This window comes from Marmota monax, unplaced genomic scaffold (genome assembly GCF_021218885.2).
Source record: "Marmota monax isolate L192 unplaced genomic scaffold, Marmota_monax_Labrador192_F-V1.1 WCK01_AAM20220418_F8-fsc00897, whole genome shotgun sequence".
Lineage (NCBI taxonomy): Eukaryota > Metazoa > Chordata > Mammalia > Rodentia > Sciuridae > Marmota > Marmota monax.
The window spans coordinates 109,206-132,576 of NW_026693297.1; the positions used below are offsets into that span (position 1 = coordinate 109,206).

Sequence of the window (23,371 nt, forward strand, 5' to 3'; positions counted from 1 at the left end):
CTCCATCTGGTCAGTTTGTGGGGCGGGTACTCTGCCAGCAGATGGGAGGATATAGGGAAACAGCACACAAGTCTAAGGGGGGGTGCCCAAGGGGGTTATTTTCATCATATATTTATTACATAAATATATAGTAAAATAGACGAGCAACAATTACCATAAAAATATCTTTCTTTAAAATCCTGACCCAAAACACAACGGGGTGAAAAATCGCACATAACAGACATACTGATTGTCAACGTGGGGCAGGAGTAGGAGCCCCTCAAGTCACCCCTACCGGTCCCACCCCTCCCTGGGAAAGGGACCTACCTCCTTCCCTGTTTCTGGCCACAACCCCCCTCCCCCCACCCCAGCACCAGCTTCTCATACATTCAGTAGCGCCTCTGGGCAGTGTCCCCCTCCCCCCACCCAGGAGTTCCCAGGGCAGGAAGTACTGTCCCCTTTTGGACGGTGTCTAGGTCACACGCCCTGCCCTCTCCCAGCCCTGCAGACCTGCCACTGGGGATAGGGGTAGGGGCTCCTCCTCCCCCACCCTCCCCAAGTCTGAGCAGGGAGGAGGCTGGATGAGGTATGTGTGTTATAAGTGATGGGAGGGGAATACTGAGATGGAGAGGCGGGTGGTGGGGGTGGGGTAGTGGTCATGGCTCTGGCACCCCCTTGTCCTGGCCTGGCCCCCTCAACCTATTCCCAGCAACCCATCCTCCCACCAATACTGCACCTGCTGCCCCACCCAGCCTGCCCTAGTGCCCCGGGCCAACACTGGAGGAGGCATGCTAAGCACCCACGTCAAGGCCATTCCCCCTCATTAGCACCAATGGCCCCCAGGAGAGGGCCCTGTCCCCCACTTCCTCAGCAGGGACTGGGACAGCTGCCTCTCTAGAGCAGGTGCGTGGCACTCCTGAGTCTCCCTGGCTCCTCCCCCATCACGTGTACTCACTCACACATTCACACACACATACACTCCACATCACTGAGGGGAAGGGGAAGGGCCAGCGGGTGGGGGATCACAGCTCACATGATTGAGAAGGGTGGGGGGATTCCCATGTGCATGTAAGAGGCCACCATGTCCATGGTTGAGAAAGGGGATAGAAAGACAGGGGTGGGGCTGGAGAAAGTGGGGAGACAGCAGACAGGTCAGGAACTCCACTAGGCCCCCAGGTGTGGGAGGAAGGTATGAGAGGGCTTCCCCATGGGACTGGAAGAATCCAGGAATCAGTACCCCAGGAGAGAGAGAGAGAGAGAGGATAGAAACAAAGACAGCATGGGCAGCATGGGGGCCCAGAGGATTGGGGCAGGCGTTCAGACAGGTGACAGTGTGCTCCTCCAGGCAGTCTACCTGGAGGAAACACCTGAAGAGTGGGGAAGGACACTGCCCTGGCAGACAGCAGAGCACTGCCTTTGTGTGTGTGTGTGTGTGTGTATGTGTGTGTAGGGGGCTGTGGCAGGCTGAGGGTCAGAGTGGGGTGGCAGGTTCCCCACTACTTAAGACATTTGTGCCCCAATAGTGCAAAGCGCAGGAAGCCCTGGCACCCCTCCCCTGCCCCCTGCCCTATTCCCCATGGCTTCCGGGGGCATCTATGTCCACCCATCCATCCCTGCCGACATGCAGCCTTGAACCCAGGGCTCTCTGGTCTGCTCTGTCCGTCTCCCTCATCTCCTCCTTCCCACCTGTGGGAGGGCCATCTCCTCCCCCCCCTCCCCTGAGGAGTGGGCACTGCCAAAGGCAGGAGGAAGAGGAGGGCAGCTCACCCAAGTGCAGACCAACAGAGCACTCCTCACCAGGAGGGTGGGAGATGGCTCAAGCCAAAGTCCCTGAATAGAGAAAAGAAGAGGGGAAAGGGGTCCCAGGGGCAAAGGGGTGGCCAGCCTGAAGAGCTTCAAAGAAAATAGGAGGAGCACCAATTGCCTCCTCCCCTGGGGCCCCAACCAAGTGCCATCAATGGAAACAACCCCATTATATGCCTGCTCGCCTGCCCCAGTGCATTGAGTGGGGGTGGGGAAGGAGGGCAGAGATCAGAGAGAGAGCCCAGAAGACGGGGAAACAGGGAAAGAGTCCTATAGGGGTGGAGGCTCTGGGAGACGCTCACACACAACCCCCCCACCCCCCACGCAGCATCTGGATTTAGCTAATACTGCAGGATATGAGGAGGGAAGGAGCCTGGGCCACAGTTTTTTCCTGTGTGGGTGCCAAGGTGCAGAAGGAGGGGGGATAGGGAGAGGCCCCTGGGGCTGGGCACTTGAAAGGGGAGCTGTGTGGGCAGTAGGGCAGGCTGGTGAGGGGCCAGCTGGCATCCAGCGTGAGAGGTAGATGGAACTCAGCGGGCACGAGTGGCAGAGAGCAGAGAAAGTACTGGGGTGGGGGTGCCAAAGGGGCACAGAGGGAGGGGCAAGGCAAGGGGGTGGCCAGGACCCTGTTGTGTCAACTCACAGCTCTGATCGGCAGCCCTACTCTGGAGAATTTGGGGGGGGGGGTTCTCTCTGATCTGGGGGGAGGAAGGGCAGCTCTCAAAGTGCATGGGGATGGGAAAGGGGGGGATCCTTCCCCTCTGGCCAGCCTTAGTTAATAACTTAATATCTCTCTCTCTCTCTCTCTATCGCTCTCTCTCTTTTTTTGTCTTTTTCTCTCTGTCTAGTTTTTCTTCATTTAACTTTTCCCCTTGCTTGGTTTCCAAAGTGCAGTTAGGATGACTATCATTTTTTAACCTCCAGGGGAGGATCCAAGCCAAGCCGTTTTTTTTGCACCCAGGCATCTGGGAAAGTAGAGGCCCTTAGCCTGGAGGGGAAACCTAGGCCAAGGAACTGGGTGGGGGAATCTCTTATATGTGTAGGGTGTGAGTGAGGGCATCTTCCCCCATCCCACATTCCTCTTATCCCTACAGTCAAGATGGCTTGTCCCTCTTGGTTCACTTCCCCTACTTTCTTAGGGGACAGGGCCCCTGGGAACTGCAGGACACGGTCCCAGCCTCCCATACTGTCCTTTCATAGCAAGTTCATTTGTTTGCCCTGTCTCAGGGCTGGAGGTTCTGAGGGGGACCTGGGCAGTGCAGGGGTGTGTGGGAGCTGCATCTATCCAAGGATGAGAGGAAGGAGAGAAGAGGTGTGGGGGGGGTCTCCCTCAGCCCCCAGCTCTGCCCCTTCTCTCCAGGCTCCTCCCCACCAGCTCCGCACACCCTCTGGCCGCCTGAGGCTTTAGACTTCCTGATCCTCAAAGACCTCGAGGAAGAGTGGGGGAAAGAGTTCGGTGGGGCACTCGACTTTCATGTGGAGGAAGCGGCTGGCGTGGCAGGCCCCGATCATGCGGAGGTCAGTCACCTTCATCAGCAGCTTGGGCCAGAAGTGCGGAATGTTGTGTTTGCGGTGGTTGACGTAGTGCTCGAACGCCAGCAGGTATGCCTCCTGACTCTTCTCGATCTTGTCCACACACAGCAGGCCCGAGCGGTCTGCAAAGAGGGAAGGGGATGACAGGTGAGTGGTGAGGGTCTGAGAGAGACATAGGTGAAACATGGGGGAGGATATGAGCAGATGACAAGAAGGGAGACGAGGCAGAGGGGTTAGGAGAGATCCAGAGAAGAAAACTGCACTGAAAGAGATATGAGGACCAGCCACCAGGCAGAAGGAGGCATAGAGCAATACATAAGGAAGACAGGGGAATGGGGAGGGGAGCCTGGGACAAGAGGAAAGTTTGGAGAGAGGGGAAGACCAGGGGACAGAAAAGCATTGGTGGGCAGAGCGGTGGGGTGGTAATGAGGGAAGAAAAGAGTTTGGGGGATAAGAGGTAGGACTTAGAGATAGAAGGAATGGTGGACAGAAGGTGGATGGGAAGAGAGTGTGGAAGGTAAGGAACAAAGGAATATATTGGAGACAGAGGATGGGGGGCAGAGAGAAAGAACAGGGCAAAGGCATGATAAGGAACAGAACAGGGACTGGGGAACAGTGATAGGCCTGGGGACCAAAGATGGGGTAGGTGACAGAACAGGGAATAAGAGACAGAGCGCAGGGCTTGGGTTGTAGCTCAGCGGTAGAATGCTTGTCTCACAAGTGTGAGGCACTGGGTTCAATCCTCAGCACCACACAAAAATAAGTAAAAATAAAGACATATGTCCATCTACAACCAAAAAAAAAAAGAGGGCAGCCTGGGTGATAGACAGGTAGCCTGCAGAAGAGGGAATGGGTCAGAGAGGTAGATTTGGGTATAGAGTCTTAAAGATTAAGAAAAAAGGAGAGCCAACAAGCCCAGGGTTCAGCCTAGCTCTGCGGTCCCTGTCAATTTCTGAGCCCTCCCAGCCCACCAGCAGGTACCTGTTGACATTAGCAGCACAGCCTGCAGCAGAGCCACTTCCGTGTCATCCAGGTTAAAGGCAGAGAGTGACTTGCCCAGTTCAAAGATGGCGTCGGAGACCACTCCCAGGCCGCCATTCTTGAGCTGCTCCCGCTTGACAGCCATCTCCCCGCTCAGCGTCAGGGTGTCGCTCTCGGGGTCATAGCGGACAGCAGCCCGCAGGGACATGATCTCCATGCAGCACCCCTTCAGGAGGATGATCTGGTCTTCACAAGGCAGCTGTGGGGCGGCAGGGTCACAGGACCACTCAGCATGGCCCTCCCCATGCTCCAGTCTCTCCCACAGTTGACCTGATGCGGAACCATGTCTATCCTATTTTTACTTAAACTTCACAGTTAGGCCTCTGAGGGAGGTCCTGTTATTCACCCCAGCCCACCACAGATAAGAAAACCGAGGTACAGGAGATTTAGGTAACTTGGCCAAAGTCCAGCAGCTAGGAGAGCAGTCTGTTTCCTGCCCACAATGAGGAGAATGCTTAGGCTGCTTGGAGGTGGGTGGCCACGGAGACTTGAGGGGAGAAGGGCTGGGGAGGTAGGCACAAGGAGTTAGCAATGGTTGTATGTTAGTTATAGGACTCCCTGTCCAGAGAACCTCAGAGGAGCATGCAGTGCCCTGGGGAGCTGCCCCAGGTTCCCTCCAACCTGGCACCATGTCTCTCCTCCCATCTGCCACTCACCTCGGAGAACATGGGCAGTTTTTTGGCAAAGTCCACCACACGGGTGATGGCCGGGGTGATGATCTTGGTAAACTCGCTGAAGGCCTCTAGGTCTACCTTGTCTCCATCAGGCATGGAGACGATGGGTGACTGGCCAATGTCATCCGGCTAGAGGAAGAGATAGGGGTCATCTGAGGCTGCAGACCCCTTTCAACCTCTCACTGAGGCTCCCTGCCCACCAGGGGGAGCTCCAAGGCAGCCTGGGGAAGAGGGGCCAGATAGGACTAGCTGTGTCCCATCTCCGAGGTTTTGGGGCAGAGGCTAAACCCTAGAGAGCACTCCAAGTCTGCTAATAACGACAATGGTAAGAATGGTAGCAGCGGTAATGTAATAATAATCTCAGTTGTAATGACTGAACAAGCGTTAGACTACATGTTCTACATATCTTATTTAATCCTTGCCACAACTCTGATGAAGATAAAATTATCACCATTTCACAGAGCAGGAAACTGAGGCCTAGTGTAGTTAAGTATTAGGGCCAAAGTCATATGACTACATCTTGATAAACATCTGCTTGGTATTGGAGAACAATTTTTTTTTTTTTTGTGGGTGGGGGGGATATTAGGGATTGAACTCAGGGGCACTCAACCACTGAGCCACATCCCCCAGCCCTTTTTTGTATTTTATTTAGAGATAGGGTCTCATGGAGTTGCTAAGTGCCTCGCCATTGCTGAGGCTGGCTTTGAACTTACAATCCTCCTGCCTCAGCCTCCTGAGCCCCTGGGATTATAGGCGTGGGCCACTGTGCCTGGCTGAGCACATGCTTTTAACAATGCACTGTTCCACCCCATAGCACATTCTATCAGGAACCAGGATCCAGGTTTTGGTCTCCCCCCTCCACATAAGGACACTTGTCCATCTTCTGAAAACAACAATCATCCATTTGTCACTCAGTTTTGCCAGGGCCTAACACAACACCTAAAGCCCAGCAGGTGCTAAAAAATATTGTTTGTTACATGACTATGCCCTCATGGTTCCCTCTCAGGCACTGTGGGCAGGAAAATGAGAAGAGGTCACCTCTGCACTAAAAATTTGATGAGTAAAACAAGCCCTGTCCTCATAGAGCACCCCATCATAGGAAATAGGTAGGACCAGAGAGCAGTGATTTTGCACAGACCACCAAGGTGTGGAGAGTATCAGCTCTGGGCTGGATTACACTGAGGAGGCTTTCCATAGGAGGCAAGCCTCAGAGTCCATTCTCCTCTCCTGCCAACCGGTTGCTGCTCTCCTGGTGCCCCTTACCAGGAATTTCCGCCTCTGCTTCCAATGGCTGCCCTGGGCATTGGTGCTGCGATGGGCTTCTGTGGCAACATGGATCAGATCCCACTCTTCGGGAGTGGGCTCTGGTCGCTGCTGCAGAGATCGGATCATCTCTTCTTTTCGTCGCCGCTCCCGATTCTGCTCAATCAGCTTGCGCTTGGCCACTCGCTTCGAGTCATCTAGAACCACTGTTAACAGAGACAAGAGACTCCTTGCAGGGCACTCTCCCTCCCCTACCCACAGTCCTCTCAGAAGCTATTCTTCTAGTGCAGAGGTTGGGCAAAACCAAGGGTCAGAGAGGTTAAATGATCACCCAAATCACCTAGGAGTTGGGTGGCACAGTAAGGGGGACAATGTCAACTCCAATTTGGAAAGATCCAGGGTAGTATTATGTTATGGCCCAATAGGTTATGGTGATAACAGTTTCTAGATGATCCTGCCTCCCAGTCCCCAGCCAAGAAAAATACCCCCTTACCCAGAAAGGAGGTTTTTCCTGGGGGTCAGGATCACAGTGCTAGGAGAGTTCTCAGGAGTTCATTTTACCCAACAATGCCCTCTCTAAGTCCCATAAGTAGTGAAAGGCAGGTGGGCACTGGGGCCCATGTGTAAGACCCATAGAGAATCCTGATCCCTTTCCCCTTATGATAAGGGTATCAGGGACCAAGACTCAGAAGACTCCACCACCAACCTGACCTGGGTTGAACTGTGACTCTGCCCCAAGGGTACAATGGAAGGGAAATGCCATCCCTGAATCACCCCTAGCCCAACTGAGTGGCTCAACTCCCCCGGCCCGTGCCCCTTACAGTCCATAGCCATGCCCACGGCAATGCACTTCTTGAAGCGGCACAACTGGCACTGATTGCGGGTGATCTTGTCGATGACACAGCAGCTGTCATATTTGCAGGAATAGGTGGGATGAAGGTTCTTCTGGATTGTGCGGCGAAAGAAGCCCTGGGATAGGGGGAGATTAAGCAGGTTCCAATCATGACTTCCCCTTCCTGGGCCAACCACTCAGCTCACTGGGGGTTGGTGAGAGAGTTAAGATCAGTGAAGGAACATGGCATCCGCCTGACACCGCAGGCACAATGACCTGAGAAATACAGCCCCCAGGCCGAAGAGAAGTGGGGAGTATCTGGGAATGGCAGAGGTAAGAATGACGGCTGCATTGGTGAGCACTGGGTCTGGGATGGTGTGAGAAGCTGTGAAACCTAAAGGAATAGCAGCTTTGGAAGTCCAATTGATATCTTATTTTCCATCTTGTTAACCCGACACTGACTCATATACAGTATGTTGCTTGTTGCCCATGCAGGTGGAACTCATGAAATAGGAAAGTGAAAGTCATGAAAAAACATTGGGTATGAACTCTAGCAGCTTGAAAAAAAAAATTACATGTATCAGGATTAGTCTTTGCTTTAAAGGAAAAATCTCAAGAATCAAGGCGGTGGCAATAAAAATAGCTAGGACTTGAGTTGAATGCTTACTATGTAAAGATATACCTTTTTTTTTCTGCATTATTACATTTAACCCTGATGACAATCCTACAAGGTAGAAATTGTCATTGTTTCCATTTTGCACACTAGGAAACTGAGGCTTGGAGAGATTGAGCAATTTGCCCAAAGTAATATGGCTAACTAGACAGCAGAGCCAGAACTCAGCCCCAGGTAAAGGATAGAGGACATCAAGGTCTGAGATCTTAGATTCTGGGGTGCATTAAAATCATCTAGTGCAATTACAAAAAACACAAGATTCCTGGTTCTCATTCCACACCTACAAAATCAAACTCTCTAGGAAAGGAGCCAAGACATTTCTGTCTTTGGGGGAATGTTCCCTGGGACCCAGATGTCTTGCTCTATGCTACACTACGAGCACTGCTTCTAGGAGCACTGCTTTGGAACTTAAATCCCTGGACCACCAGATTTGGTTGACACTAAGAAAGTGAGTAACTTTAAGTTTTCACAGATTTTTTTTTTTTGTGTGTGTGTGTGTGTGGTGCTGGGGCCTGTGCATGCAAGGCAAGCACTCTACCAACTGAGCTATATCCCCAGCCCAAGTTTTCACAGATTTTTAAATGATCTGTTTCTTGGAAAGTCTGACATTTGCAGAAGGTGGTGATCCTGGAAAAACCATGCTGGTCGAAACAACCAAAGTGAAATCTAATTAAGCCTCCCCAAGTCTATGACCTTGCCCCTCTGCCTAGGGAGAACTTGCTGTTCTCATCTCCTGTGTGCACCCACCATACCCCCCAGCACTTGTTCTCACCATTTCAGGTGCATTGAAAACACCTGGGAAGCCTGTTTAAAGTCGGAATCCCTGAGCTCCAGCACAAAAAGGTTCTGACCAAGTAGGGGTGGCAATGTAGCCTTGGAATCTGCATTTTAGCTAGTACTCCGGGTGGTCCATGAACCACATTTTGAAAAACACCAATGTCTGTTTCAGATCTGCTCCTCTCTTGTAGGCTGTGAGCAGCTGGAGGGCAGGGCATAGTCTGTACTCCTCACTCCTTATAACTGCATGGATGGGTAACAGCTGACATTTATCCAGGGCTTCTTATGTGCCTGGCACTGTTTTACACACTTCATGTGAATTATCTAATTCTACCAACATCTCTGTGAAACAGGTAGTATGATTATCTCCATGGAACAGATGAAGAAACTGAGGCTCAGGAAGGTTAGGCCATTAACCTGTGAGTGGTAGAACAGGGATTATGAATGAGTGAATAAATGAATGTTTAAGAGAAGAAAAAATGATGATATCACAGGTGGGCTTTAGGTTAGATGTTTACAGAGCTTGTCTGTCATGCCAGGTGCTGAGGGACTCAAAGGGAATGAGAAGGGGGCTCAGGTGGTGGGGGAGGGGCAGGAGATGGCTGGTCCATACCTTGCAGCCCTCACAAGTGATACAGCGGTAATGATAACCGGTTGCCTTGTCCCCACACACGACACACTGCTCGTCTTTGTCCAGGTAACTAGGGATATACCCTGGGAGGGAGGAAAGGATGGAGGCAGCAGGCATGGCGAGGAGCCCAGCAGAGAGGTTCCTATACTTTTCCCCAGCCCCAACTTTTCCTTTCTGGCCCATCTCCTAGCCCGGCCTTGTTGAAGGGATCTCTGTCTCCAAGTAGAAAGGTAGAATCCTGGAGATAATATGGGAGCTAATTTTGTCCATCCCTTTTTCTACAAATATACCAGATGTCAGTTCTTTTGACTGCCCATTTAAGGCTCCCCCCTTCATTTTTTTTTTCTTTCTTTCCTTTTTTTTTTTTTTTTTTGAGATGAGGTCTCACTACATTGCCCAGGCTGATCTGGGCTCAAGTGATCCTCCTGCCTCAGCCTCCCAAGTAGCTGGGACTACAGGTGTGCACACCATGGGTACATTTTGCTATATCTAAGGCACAGAGGATGGCAGAGAGAGAGAGAAACACAAACAGGAGCAGCTCATTTCAGGAGAATACAGACCTTCCATCCTCCATCTCAAGCTCTGATTCTGGTGGGGGGTGTAATGTGAGGAGATCATGGGAGAAAGGAAGAGGCCCTCCTTGTCCTAATCCCTCCTCAAGGGCTGGAGCATGTCCCATATCACCACTCTCACCCCCAGGCAAATCCATCCCAAGCCCTGTAGGAGGCTCTCCAGGGGACATAGAAGGTGAAGGGAACCTAGGCCCAGAGAGGGCCCCATATGGTCTGATGGGGTCAGGAGTATAGAGAAGGGGTACATGCAGCCAGGCTCACCTGACATGCTGGTTTTCAGGGAACATTGGCCGTTCTTTCTTTTTCGCTTTCCATCTGGTGACCTGGCACTGGACGGGGGCAAAGTGAGTAGAATCACAGAGCAGTCTTTGGATAGCCCTTTCTTATCCAAGAGCCTCATTCGATCTTCCAGGCCCAACTCCTCCATCTTAGGTCCTCATCCTACCCACCCCCAACATCAGCTGACAAAACTTAGAGAAGGATCCAGCTATCTGGTAGCTGCAGGGGAAAGATAAGGGGCTTGACTAGGGCAAAAGCATGTTTTAGGACCCCAACACACACACACACACACACACACTCTCTCTCTCTCTCTCTCTCTCTCTCTCTCTCTCTCTCTATATATATATATATATATATATATATATGTATGTATGCATATACCCCCATACATACACTAAAGATTTTAAACGCTCATAATAGACAGGATATCCACATATTTAAGCCTTCAGCAGATGATAAATATGCAAAAAAGAATCATCAGAATATTCTTAAAGCTATGTATCATTTTGAACACATACATGCAACAGGACACCTGTGCATATGAATAACAATTCAATCTTCAGTATAAACCCAAGGATGGAAATAAGGGTCTACATATCAGTGCAACTTTCAGGGCATTCTCAAGTGTGTTATGTGACTTCTAGGATATGCTTCTGGACAGCCACCTAATATTACTACCCCCTCCCCCAGTGTGAATGCATTGTTTGATTTCCAGGTCATGCACACATGCTACATAATCCATAATGATTGAAAATACTAGAGTCACCCTGTTCCTAGCCTCCATTTAACACAGCAGCAAACGGTGACACTTGTGCCTGATGACACTGTGCAATGAAGTCAGAGCCAGGACAAGGACCCTGAGCCCCTTCATGCAAGGTATTATTAGCAACTCAGTCATTTCACATATATGTGGCTGGGTTCTCCACATACATGTTACATAACCTCAGTGCATGCAGGTTACATAAGCCCTCTACACGCATGCAAGGATTGTATAACCTTCCACACCCACCCTGCATGTGGCACGTTGCACAGCCCCTCCTCCTGGAGCCGGATGCAGCTCCCAACACACTGACACAGTGACCTTGGCCAGGGTCACAGTCACAGACAGCCCAGTGCTCCACGCCCCCTGGGGATTACCCCTGTCTGGTTCCTACAGGGCTGGAGGGTCAGACCTTCCTCCTGCCTTCCAGAGGAGTAAGTGCAGAGGAACTCGGCCACCTAGGCCCCAGTGGAGTGACTGGCTTCAGCAATTACCAGACTCATAATTGCCGTCCCAGGGACAGTCACAAGGTGGCGCGGGAACATGGGGGAGGGGCTGCAGTCTGAGGAACTGGGAACCTGCATTCCTGCCTTTGTACAACCTCTCAGGGCTGATTCTCCCAAACCCACGTAAGTCTGGGCAGGAGCTACAAATGACAGATATACAATGACAAGACAGACTTTCCTTCTTATATCTTTGCCAGAAGTCAGCCTTTCAGGGAGGGAGGTTACTCCAGCACCCTGCCTAAACAATTGCAAATCCCCATCCATTTCCTCTCCTTCTCCAGGGAACCAGTTTTGAGCCCTAGGGCTTTGCCTGGCCAGGCCTCTGGCCTTCTGGCTCAGGATCTGATCTCCTAGGCAACAGCCAGCCACACTGCTCCCCAGAGTACCCCCACCCCCACTCTTTCCCTAGCCATAGGCACAGGCTGTACCCAGCTCCTGGGACAACATGCCAACTGGGACAGAGCTCTGTGCCACTTGGAATTGATGGGAGGGGCAAAGACCCTCTAGGCTGCTCAAGGGCAGTGCATATCATAGGTAACCCATCCCTAGTTGTGTGGCAGGGCTGACTCCTCACCCACCTGTAAACAAAATCTTTATGGTTGGCCTGCACTTTCAATTCCTGGGAGGACCTCCATAGCAGTGCCCACCCTTAACCATGAACAAGGAAACGCTTGTGGGGCTCCCAATAGATTCCAAATTCAAGCGTGGGTTATGACCAATAGTTATTGGTGCCTGTGCCCTGAAATGTCAAGTTATGTGCAGTATAGCTTATGGACAACATAATTGCTTGGGGTCAGATGGTGAAAGGGCTGATAAGGAGAGGAAGATAATGGTAATGCCTTTTGGATCACACATGCCCAGATGAGGGCAGCAACACTGGGGACGCTAGAGACCGTTCAGCAGAGTCCAGGAAGGGGCCATATGCCTGCTGCCTATGGTTATTCTGTTCTAAATCACTTCGCCCTTCAAAATGGGCACCTCTCAATCCAAATGTCTAATTCCCTGTGGCATCTAAACATCCCTCATCTCCTGGATAAAGGTAGTAGGCATCAGGGTTGCTGGCCTCACACCCATCTCCTGAGGTACTTAAAAGGTAGTGCTTCAAAGGGAGCTCAGTTTTCTTTTGACTAGGCCCTGCTGCCTAGGAGTGGGAACTACTAGGTTGTTGGACCCATTACCTGTTCTCCTCTGGGTCTGACCCACACTCCACCTTGCTTGGCTTCTGTTCCATTCACTTCAATTCCATCCAGGATGCCCTCCAGCACGCCAAGAGACTGGGGTGGGCACAATGGCCCCCCCGGCACACCCACAGGCCACCCACCCACTACCACCCAGGCCCTAGGGCACAGCACCCATGGTACCCGCCTCAGCACTTGGCCTTTCACACCATGCCCTGCACCCCAAGGGGGGTGGGTGGTGGGAGGGGCCAGGGAATGGCAGGTAGGATAGCTGGGGGGTAAGCAGGGTTTATGGGGGATCCTGGGCTAGGGGCTGGGGGAGTAGCTTCAGAGTCTTGTCCTGTCCAGAGATCCCTGTGGAGAGAAGAGAAAGGCAGGGGTGAGAAGGCACCACTGGCAGGAGGTGGGTAGGTTTCCTTTGGTGGCAATATTTGGGGCTTCTGGGGCTCATAATAAGATGACAGTGGGCATGGAGGGCAGGTGCAGGGACAGGACCAGAATGACCTCGGATCATAGCACAGCAGTGAAGACTGGAGAGCCATATCCCAAGCCCCAGACATGGGAAGGTATGGAGGGAAAGAATGAGCTCATCTTGATTACCTACATGGGTAGCAGATAACAAATCTTTTTTTTTTTTGTGGTGCTGGGGATTGAACCCAGGGCCTTGTGCATGCGAGGCAAGCACTCTACCAACTGAGCTACGTCCCCAGCCCCATTCAAACAAATGAAAGGTCCTTAATAACTCTCTATTAATTAAACTTTAGTTATTATTACCACCCCCATCCAAGTTTTCCTAAGATCCATCAGTATCTTTGTTGTAAGAGGGGACCAGAGATGAGCAAATTCCAGCACAGGCATAAGGGTGCCCACAAAGGCCGGGGGGTGGGGGGGCAGCATGCAGGGATCCTGAATGCTCACCTTAGTCCCTTAACAAACAGAGACATTGAAAGAAACTGGGTGCTGACCTCCCCTGCTGCTGACCTAGAAAGAACCCCATAACTCTGGCCCCTCAAGGATTCCAGACCTCCAAACAAGGTCCCAAATCCCACTGTCCATTTTGAGGACCAGACTTTATTTATTAATTTTTTTTTAATTGGGAATTGAACCCAGGGATTCTTTACCACTGAACTACATCCCCAGTCCTTTTTATTTAGAGACAGGGGCTTGCTAAGTTGCTGAGGCTGGCCTGGAACTTGTGATCCTCCTGCCTCAGCTTCCCAAATAGCCAGGATTATAGGCATATGCCACTGCACCCAGAAAGGGCCAGACTTCTTGGTTTGGTTGAGCTGCTACCAACAAGGATAGGAAAGGACACTAATATGTGTTGACTGAGTGGATAATATGTGCCTTCTCAAATGGGCTTCAGAACTTTACAGATGAGGAAACTGAGTCTTAGAAAACGTGACTATTTACTCGAGTACATATAGCGAGGAAGCAGGTGGCTCAGGAATTATAGCCTCACAGCCTGGCTCTAATGCTAGCCTTGGTCTGATACCTGGAGCCACAGCAGTGCCATTCCAGGCCCACCATCCCTTTGTACTGTACCTCTGGCTCTGGGCTGCAGATCTGTGGCAGGTGCAGGCGTATGGGAGGGAGGGGGACAAAGGGTACAGCTCTCCAAGTACAACCTCCATCACATGGCTGCTGCACCAGATACCTTGCCCTGGGCCCCCTGGCCCCACCCCTGGAACTGATAAGGAGCCAGGGTAAGAGGAGGGGGCAGAGATAAGTCAACGCATTGAGCAGGGCCTCTGCACCCAGACAGCCCCTGGGGTGGGGAGTGTGGAAGGAGCACAGAAAAGTGGCTCATTCTGCTTCTGACATCCCCCCCTCAGGCCAGGACTGGGCAGTCGGGGCTGGACAGGAGACTGGGGGGTGGTGGGGGGAAGCAGGGAGCTTTAGCCCAGGGAGCCGTCAAGAAAGTAGGTCAAGTTTTTCTTGGCTTGTGGAGAAATTCCTGTTATAAATTTATAATGGCGTAGCCAGCCCTTAGGGGTGGAGGTTGGGGGGAGGAGAAGGAGTGGGTGGGGATGCCCAGGGGCTGGGCACTGAGGCCTGCTACTCTCAGCCAGAACAGAGAGGGGTAGGGGGCTAGAAAAGCTGTGGGGGTTGGGTTGGACAATAGAGGCTATTCTATTCCCACTTCTATCTGAGCCCAGAGGCTTCATTTTGTCTGTCTGCCTCTAAATGTCTCTCTCTCTCTCTCTCTCTCTCTCTCTCTCTCTCTCTGGGTGTCTCCCTGTCTCCCCCCAGACTGTGCCTCGGTGCTTGGCACACCCTGGCTGCGGTGCTGCCCCCGCCTGTCTCCTGCCCACCTGGCACACTGCCACCACTTGTTTACAGAAGCTGGAAAAATCCACTCGCCAGCCGGAGGCCCAAGCGCCCCCAGGGAGGGGAGGAGGCAGGCCCAGGAGTGGGCAAGCTAAGAGAGGGGCAGCCCTGGGGAGCAGGCCCTCAGGGCAGGCAAAGAGGTCCATATAGGAATGGGCATTAGCAGCTATCAGTCAAACTGGGCAGGGAACCCCAGCAACAGCCACAGGGCACAGGCAGCTCCTGCCCCAGGCTTTAGCTCTGGAGGACCCCCCTCCCCCACACCCCACCACTACCAGTTGCTACAGGGCCGACCTGGGGCAATGCCAACCTAAGCCACCCTGTTTATTTCCCCTTCCCCCTCCCCAGCCCAACTTTAACTCCAAATGTGTCTGGGCACTGCCAAGGGCTTGCACGTGCCTACTGGGGGAGGGGCAGGGTCCTTTTCTGCCCCACCTCTGTGCAGAGCTGTGCCCTGGTGCCACTCAGTGCTGCTCAGACTATAGTTAGGCCCTGGCAGTGGGCAGAAGACCAAGGTGCTGCCCTTATTGCCTAGGGCACTCTTGCCTGGCACCTACTAGGAGTCTAGGATTCATGGGGACTCCTTGATATCTCTTCAGTGACAAATCTGGGCCTCTGAGGAAACACAGAGCCCATGAAGAAGGCCTAGAATGTAAGGAGGCACAAACCATGTGAGCCTTTTTAGTTGGGGCAGAAAGAGGTCAGCGGGGAAGGGGGCTGGTACAGGGATACCCTCCCTGAAGGGCAGCCCCTTTCCCCTCCTCCAGGGGTCCAGCTTAATATTCCTAAGCTCCTTCCTGGAACATCCTTTGCAGAGGCACAGGCTCAGTCTCAAGGAAGCCGAGAGGGTGGAGCTACAGACTCTGAGACTGCTGTCTGCTGGATAGCAGGACAGTAAGACCCACCTGTTGGCTGGCCTGGCTGCCCACTCCCTCTTTGTCAGATAAGAGCTGCCTGGTGGCAGCGTGGGCAAGGTGCCCGCAGAGGGGGAAGCATTTCATTAAGCTTAAGTGCTTCTGTGATGGGGGTACAGGGATGAGAAGCCAATGCGGCATCCATGGGCACCATGCCAGGTTCCCACTGCTGTCAGTCCCACTCCGCAATCCTGCGGATCTCAGGGACACCCCCAGGGGACTTCTGGGGCTGACAGCAGGAGCTGTCTGCCCCTAGGATCTAGCTTCAAACACTGCACACCATGCTGCCACCCGGTGGCTCTTACTCTGAGCTTGGCTTTGGCCCCACCTTTCTGGGGCCCCTGAACTTTGCCCTTAATGTTCTGAAGACAGCCCTGCCCTCCTTCTTGACAAGCACACAGACACACATACAGGAAAGGGGGGTGGCTGAGAAAAGGGGAGAGAGAGGAGGAGGAGGGGGCAAAAGAGGTGATAGGGAAAGAGGGGAAGAAAAATGGGAAGGGGAGAGAACAAAGAGACAGCGCAGGGATGGGAAGGTAGAGCTAGGGATGTCAACGTAGTAAAGGGGAAGAAGAAAAGGGAAGGATGGGAAGAGGGTGGGAGAGAAGGGGTGAGGTGGGAAAGAGGACAGCTAAGGGGAGGAGAGACAGATGAAGGAAGGGAGACAAAGGGAGAAAGGTAACAAAGAAAGATGGGTGGGGGGTGCTTTGTGCCCCGCCTAAGTCCTTCCCCATGGAGGCTGGGGGAAGGGGGAGTAGAAATGGTTTCCACGGTGACAGCTGGTTCTTGGTGGCCTGGCATGTGGGCTATTAATAGTGCTGTGGGTAGGGTTCACACCTCCCTCTCCCCTTCCTCTCTGCTTGCTGCTAGGGTGGGGGGGAGATCCCTCCCCCACCACCCACTCCCAATCATCCAGCATGGATGCCCTGACTCCACACCACCAGGGCCAAGAAGGGCAATACTAAGGGACCAGGGCAGCCACTGTAGTCCAAACACACATGGCACGCGCAGGCAGACAGGTATGCATGTGCAGACGCTGCCCCTGTGTCAAGGTGGGCTCCCACGGGCAGCCACCAACCCAACTGTCTGTGGGAGTCTGTGGCCACTGCAGCGCTGCAGCAGAAGCACACACCCCACATTAAGGGTCAGATGCTTCTCTAGGGCTGCGACCTCTGTTTCCTTTCCCAGACCCCCTTCTCTTCTATTCTCAGGTGTAGAGGGAACAGGGCTGCCCCACCCAAATCTGTTATCCTAGTGCCAGGAAAGGGGAGTGAAGGCAGGAAGGCAGGTACAATTTGGCAGGTGTGATGTGGCACAGAAGTACACAGAGACTTGGGCACAGCTTAACAGGCATGGAGGGCAGGAAGGGAGTGAGGCAACAACACCCTTGGGTGGGCACTCCCTGGGTCCCCTAGGAGATGGGATTCTGGAGCTTAAGAACAGAATCTCATCTCCCAGCTATTATGGGGACTTAGAGGCTAGAAAATGGGAGATGGGGTGGGGGATGTACATAAGGGGGAGACTGGTTACTTAAACAAAGGATTCTCCCTGCCCGCCCCCCCACAAAGAATATAACAGGAAACTTCCCCCTGCAGGTCAAAGACAGAAAGACATAAACAGCAGCCCTGTCTTGGGCCAGATGCCCAGTACTAACATCAAAGACAGTGCTTCCCCTCCCACTCCCCCATAACCTCACCCACCTGCTTCTCCTTCCCCCCCTCCTGCAGCCCAGGCCAGCTCCAGTCAGGTATTAAGGTGGGCATCCAGGACTAGGGGGTTACCTATTGATGGATGACTGGGCTTATAGCCATGCTCAAGAGTTCAGCACCTTCCTTACCAGCCCACAGAACTTCAGGCCCCCTGCCCTAATTCCCCTCAGGAACGGAAGCAGGAGATCTAAATGATCAAGAAGGCAGAATGAGGAGCACCCCCAAGTTGGGCATGGCATACTCTCCCCACCCTCCCCCCAGCAGCCAGTGGGTAATTGGAGCTGGGAGCTGGGGCAGCTGAATGCTGGAGGCATGAATGTCACAGGGCCAAGGCGTTTGCTGCAGATGGCATCATGGGCACAGGGCTTGGGGTACTCCCTCTGCACTCTTCTAAGGCAGAAGTTGTCTGCCAGCCCTGAGAGTCTGGCCTAGGAGGGGAGGGAAAGGTGGAAGGGAAAAGAAAGGCAGGGATGTTCTCCCAGGCGCCCTAAGGAGGCAGGAGCTAGCCCCCACCCAGGGAGAACTGGCAGAGGCAGAGGGAGGGAGAGGAAAAGAAGGAGAGACAGAGGGGAAGATAGGGAGGGAGGAGGAAGGAGGGAGGGAGAGTAAAACGGAGAGGGATTGAGAAGTTCGAGTGCATGTATATGTGAGAGGAGAGAAAGAGGCAGAGAGAGAGGGAGAGGGGGAGAGAGGGAAGAGGGAGGGAGGGAAAGAGGGGGGAGAGGGTGAGAGAGAAAGGGAGAGAGGAGTGAGAGAGAGAGAAAGCTAGAGTGCACAAGCAAATGCAGCTGAGTCTCCAGCACACACACGGACACGTGCAGACACACACACTCACCCCGCATGCGCAGACCCGCAGGGCTCCTGCACGGTTCCAGGAGATATTCAGAGCCCTCCCCAGCCCACACATGCACAAAAACACTCTCACATGGATGCGTGCACAACACACCCACTCACTGATGTGTATGAAAATGCTGATAGCCACCAAAGCCCGTCCCCTCCTCCTCCCCAGGCCTGGAAAAAGAGAAAATGAAACAGGCAGCTAGTGCTCAGACAGCCAAGAGCCCATCTCTTCTGAGGAGGAGGAGGAGAGGAGGCAGAGGCAGAGGGGAGGAGGAGGAGGAGGAGGAGGAAGACAGCAGTGACTGGGGGCTTGGCCCAATCACGCAGCTCTTTGCCACTGCTGGGGGGTGTGGCTGTGCCTTTGGCACTAACTTTTAACCCCAGTCCCTGCTCTCCAGACTGAGTGCCCACTCCCAAAGCAAGGGAGCAAGGATAGCATTTCCTGGACACAATAACATCCATCTGGCTCCCCTGGTCTACCTAGGGAACTTCTAGCCCCCACTCTGGACTACCTCATACCAATCAGGAGGGAGGTTGCCATTAGAACCCTAACTTTGGCCTGCCCGGTGACACTAAGGTGAAAACACATGTGTCCCCACTACTGAGAACAGTCTTAGTAGTTCCTAGTGGTTATGTGCATACCCAGCCTACCGTGTGCCAGTTCTGAGAGGGGAGGAAGATCCCCAGGCACTGCTTACCATACCAACCAGCAATGGATTGAAGGAGGTATCTTCCCATCTTAAGGAGGGTTGTTTGTTTTGCAGTGCTGGGGATGGAACCCGGCCCTTGCACATGCTAGCAATGGCTCTACTACTGAGCTACACACCAGCCTGAACTACCTTATGTCCTTTATCTTCAGTCTGAGTAGGAAGGACATCATTGTTTCTCAATAATAAAAACCTAGGCCCCAAATCACACAATTGGTGAATGGCAAAAACCTAGCCTCCCAACTCCCAGGCAGAGATCTTTCCACAGTCAGGCCTGCCTTCCCACATCCCCCCAGAGGCACCAAAATTCCCCAAGCATCTCTACAGCTGTGAGAAGTGGAATTGAATGGGTTCCCGTTCCACAGCCTCTCAGTCACCCCACCATGGGGCATCCACCATTGTCCTTGCTTCACCTTTAAGAGCAGAGGCTGAATAAAATGGGATTGGGGAAGAGGGGATCCTGATCATCAGACTCAAAATAGGAAAGAGACACCACAGGAGAGACCCAGGATCTCCAGGTACCAGGCCCACCATGCTGGTCCTTCCTCAGGGTCTCAGTTTCTCTCTGCCACCACCCTTCATATTAATGCCTGCTCTGTGCAGGGAAGTGGAATCTGGCATCTGTCAGCCAGGACTGGGTCCTGGTAGCTGCAGTGCTGGGTCCCTGAGAGGAAGGGTGCTGCCTCCTCCCTGAGCTCTGTGCTATACCTACACAGGAGAAGGGAGAGAACTTGGGGAGAAGTGAAGACTTTCTTTGTTATCTCTCTGCCCCTTCACTCAGACTTGTCCCAAGAGAGATGTAGCTATGTACAAAGATTCATGCATGTTCCCTTAGCTAAGGAGGTGTGTCCCAGGCTGAGATGCCAAGGACTTCTTTTTTTTTTTTTTAACTTTTTTTTTTTAATTTTATTTGTACGTGGACACAATGCCTTTATTTTACTTATGTGGTGCTGAGGTTCAAACCCAGTGCCCCACGCACATGAGGCAAGCACTCTACCACTCCACCACTGAGCCACAACCCCTGCTCCCAAGGACTTTTTTTTAAATACTTTTTTAGTTGTAGATGGGCACAATACATTTATTTATTTAGCTTTATGTGATACTGAGGATGGAACCCAGGGCCTCACACATGCTAGATGAGTGCTCTACCGCTGAGCCACAACCCCAGCCCCTCCCAAGGACTTCCTTTAAGCTAAAAGGAGAGAGTCAAGGAGGGTGGGCAAGGGAATCTGCCTTGGGCTCCGTACACTTGTTCATGGTTGCAAAAATGTATAGGAAAAAAAAAGATTTGATGTGAAGGGTTGAGGAAGCTAGAAACTGGAGACCCAATGTCCCCCACCCTAGTTCCATTCCTTTTCCTGTGGTGTCTAGGAGACTCAATTTTCTACCACACTTTTCTAAGAAATCTTGGGAACCCCAGGCCCATAGGTTTCTTCGTCTACTGTAAAGCTTACACATATAGCTTGGTATGAGTGTACCAAGGTACTCCCCCCGCCCTTTTGTTGTATTGGGGTGGTTGAACCCAGGGGTACTGTACTACTGAGCTAAATATCCAGCCCTTTTTTTAATTTTATTTTTTTATTTTGAGGTCAGGGTCTTGCTAAGTTGCTCAAGCTAGCCTTGAACTTGAGATCTTCCTGCCTCAGCCTCCAGAGTTGCTGGAACTGCAAGCATGAGCCACCATGCCTGACCCAGACACTTTTAAAATAATTTTATGTATTTTAACTTCTCTAAAGGTCAAAAAGCTAAATGAGGTAGAGATTACCATCCCCAATTTATAGATAAGAGGGAAGTTAATCACTCTGTGCAAGGTCACAAAACCAGCAAGAGGCAGAGGTGGGATTCAAACCCAGGGAGTCTCTAGAAAAAGAAAGAAAAAAAAATCTCTGCAGGCTGGGGATATAGCTCAGTTGGCAGAGTGCTTGCTTTGCATGCACAAGACCCTGGGTTCAATCCCCAGCACCACAAAAATAAATAAATAAATCCCTGATCTACTGGGGAAAGGATACCTTGCTCTTTCATCTTGCTAAGTGTCTCCTGTGACCAAGCCTCAGTTTTCCTTCCTGTGGCAGCCCAAGTAGTCTCCACAATGGAATCATTACCAGTACCTCCTCATCCAAGTAGGCCAAGGCTAGAAGGAAGCATGGCCAGAAATGTTTGGTGCCTCCCTGGGCTTTGGGTCTCCTGCCCTTGTGCCCACTGCTCAAATTCTCCTGCCCTTTCTGCCCTCTCTGGGCTGGAACCTGCTGGTGTGTGACAGGGCCTCACGAGCCCCACAGATTCTGAACAGCTGTACCCTCAGAACCAGGCTTGAGCCTAGGCAAGAAGGACACAGCTGTTGGGCATCTCTGAGGTGGGTCTCAGCTGCCAGGGGTGTGGAGAAAGGCCATTGCAAGTCCTGATGTGGACCCAGCTGACCTAGTCCTGCCAACTCCAGCCAATATCCACGGGCTTGGGTCAGTGAGGAGGCCTCACTGGCTTGTTTAGGAGCTGCAATCTGCAAAGCAAGGGTGTCCACAGAACTGGTGTCCCCTGGCTGGAACCTGCCAACCTAAGGGGTCAGCATGGACAGTAGCTGACCCCTTTGACAGTAGCTGACCCCCCCTTCCCCCTTTCCCAGCCCCCAAAACTTGCTGGTCAGCTGCAGCTGCAGCACTAAGGAAGTGCAGGATGTCCTGAGCAGCCAGCTGAGCCCCCCAGCCCCCCACCCCCACCACAACCTCCCGCTGACCCCAGAGGCTGGGCGGGCGGGGCAGAGGGCCACAGTTTGAGTATTAACAACTGGAAAAGTATGAAGAACAGTCACTGCCAGTTCCCAGCTTGAGAAAAGAGGCTGTGGCAGAAACAGAAACAAGGACAGGGTGAGAGAGAGTTACAGACTGGCAGAAGAACAAGAGAGGGAGAATCAGACACCCCAAGACAGAGCAACAGAGAGACAGCATTAGAGAGAAATTCCAAGTCAAAAATACACATCACTCACGCAGACACTCGCCAGCCTAGGGCCTCCTAAGGAAAGCTTCCAAGTTTGGACAGGAGAGCCGAGGTGGGAAAAGGGGCGGACTCTCGGTGGGAGGCAGGCACTCAGCTGGGGGCAACAGAGGGTCCCCAAGAAAGGCCCAGACAAATAACCCCTAGCAGGGGCAGTTAGGTCCCTTTTGGCTTTTAGGGTAGGGTTTAGAGATCTGCTCCTTAGGAACCAGTTCTTCCCAAGACACCCTCCTCCCAGAGCAACCAGGACAATCCCAGCTGCTAGAAGTCACTGGACACTGTTTTGGGTCCATGATTCGGCCCTCTGGAACCCCCCTGTGCCCACTTGCTCTTGTTTCTCTGTCCCTCCAAAAGGAAAAAAAAAAAAAAGCCCATTGCCAACAGTGCTGAGTCTAAAGGAAGCAGACAGAAAGAAGGTGAAGGAAAAAGTCTATAATCCTGTGCATCTAGGTGTATGCCAGGTAGCCCTGGTTGCAATGTGTGCACCCGGGGCTGTCTGAACACTGCTGGCGTGAACCTGTGACTGTGTGGACTGGAGCCTTGTGCATGCGTCCTGCACCTGAGTCCGTGGGACTGTGCGCAAATAAATGCACCTGTGTCTGGAGTTCCCACAGTCAATCAATTAACAAGTGTTTACAGAGTACATCCTGGGCTAGGTTCTGAGAGGGATCCAGAACTTTTCCAATGATTCTTTCAGGTCTCAAGGAGCTTGCCATCTAGTAACAGTGGTATGACAAGCAATAGTGACTGGAATGTGTTATTGAGAATGTAATCTTTGCACCATTATGCAGGAAAGTCTTTTCATTCAAATTTTATGGTTGTTTCTTTTTTTTTTTCTTTCTATAGAACCTCTGTGTTCCACAGTAAGAGTCCAGAAAATACTTGTTGCTAAGTTGTGTACACAGGTACTGATGTGTAGCTGCATTTGTGTTTGAGTGACAACAACTGCCACGGCAGGCGATGATGACTTGGTGACTGGGCACATGTGAGCACGTGTGTGCTTGTGAGTGACAGGGTCTTTTGTAATTGTGCGGCCTGTGTGCAAATGCTCTGTGTGCATGCATGCATGCGATAGTGACTTTTTCTGTGTGGGTGACAGTGACTCCTCCTTGCCCCTGCGTGTGACAGCATCTCTGTGTGACCCTGTGCGTGGGTACATGCATGGATTGGTCTCCCTGCTCTTGGTCTCCCGTGGGTGTGTCCCACCCTGAGCTCCACAGTGCATCAGCAGGCAGCCTCTTCCCTTGTCCCCATGTGGGTGTGTCCAGCAGCTCCTGTCCTTGAGTCTGCCTGGGTGTCCCTGGGTAGTTGTCTGTGTGGACATATCTGTGTCTGCATGCCACCTTTGCTCCCCTTTTCATCTTGCAACCCCCTTTATTCC

General features: G+C 52.3%; 1 protein-coding gene across 1 annotated transcript; it reads right to left on the reverse strand.

Annotated features, from left to right (window-relative positions):
- Positions 1–95: 95 nt before the first annotated feature.
- Positions 96–12,855, reverse strand: Thra (thyroid hormone receptor alpha). The gene is made up of 8 exons (XM_046456560.2): positions 12,502–12,855; positions 10,040–10,107; positions 9,189–9,289; positions 7,115–7,262; positions 6,294–6,499; positions 5,013–5,159; positions 4,297–4,555; positions 96–3,437 (listed from the first exon to the last, which is right to left on the reverse strand). The coding sequence occupies exons 1-8, from the start codon at positions 12,552–12,554 to the stop codon at positions 3,187–3,189; spliced, it is 1,233 nt and encodes a 410-aa protein (XP_046312516.1). The 5' UTR covers positions 12,555–12,855; the 3' UTR covers positions 96–3,186.
- Between the last annotated feature and the right edge of the window lie 10,516 nt (positions 12,856–23,371).

Excerpts from the sequence above, each read along its gene's own strand:
- Thra (XM_046456560.2), bottom strand. The coding sequence starts at position 12,554 with ATGGAACAGAAGCCAAGCAAGGTGGAGTGTGGGTCAGACCCAGAGGAG. Across the intron at positions 10,108-12,501 it reads TCAGACCCAGAGGAGAACAG|TGCCAGGTCACCAGATGGAA; the intron begins GTAATGGGTCCA and ends GCCCCCGTCCAG. Across the intron at positions 7,263-9,188 it reads TCACTTGTGAGGGCTGCAAG|GGCTTCTTTCGCCGCACAAT; the intron begins GTATGGACCAGC and ends CCCCTATCCCAG.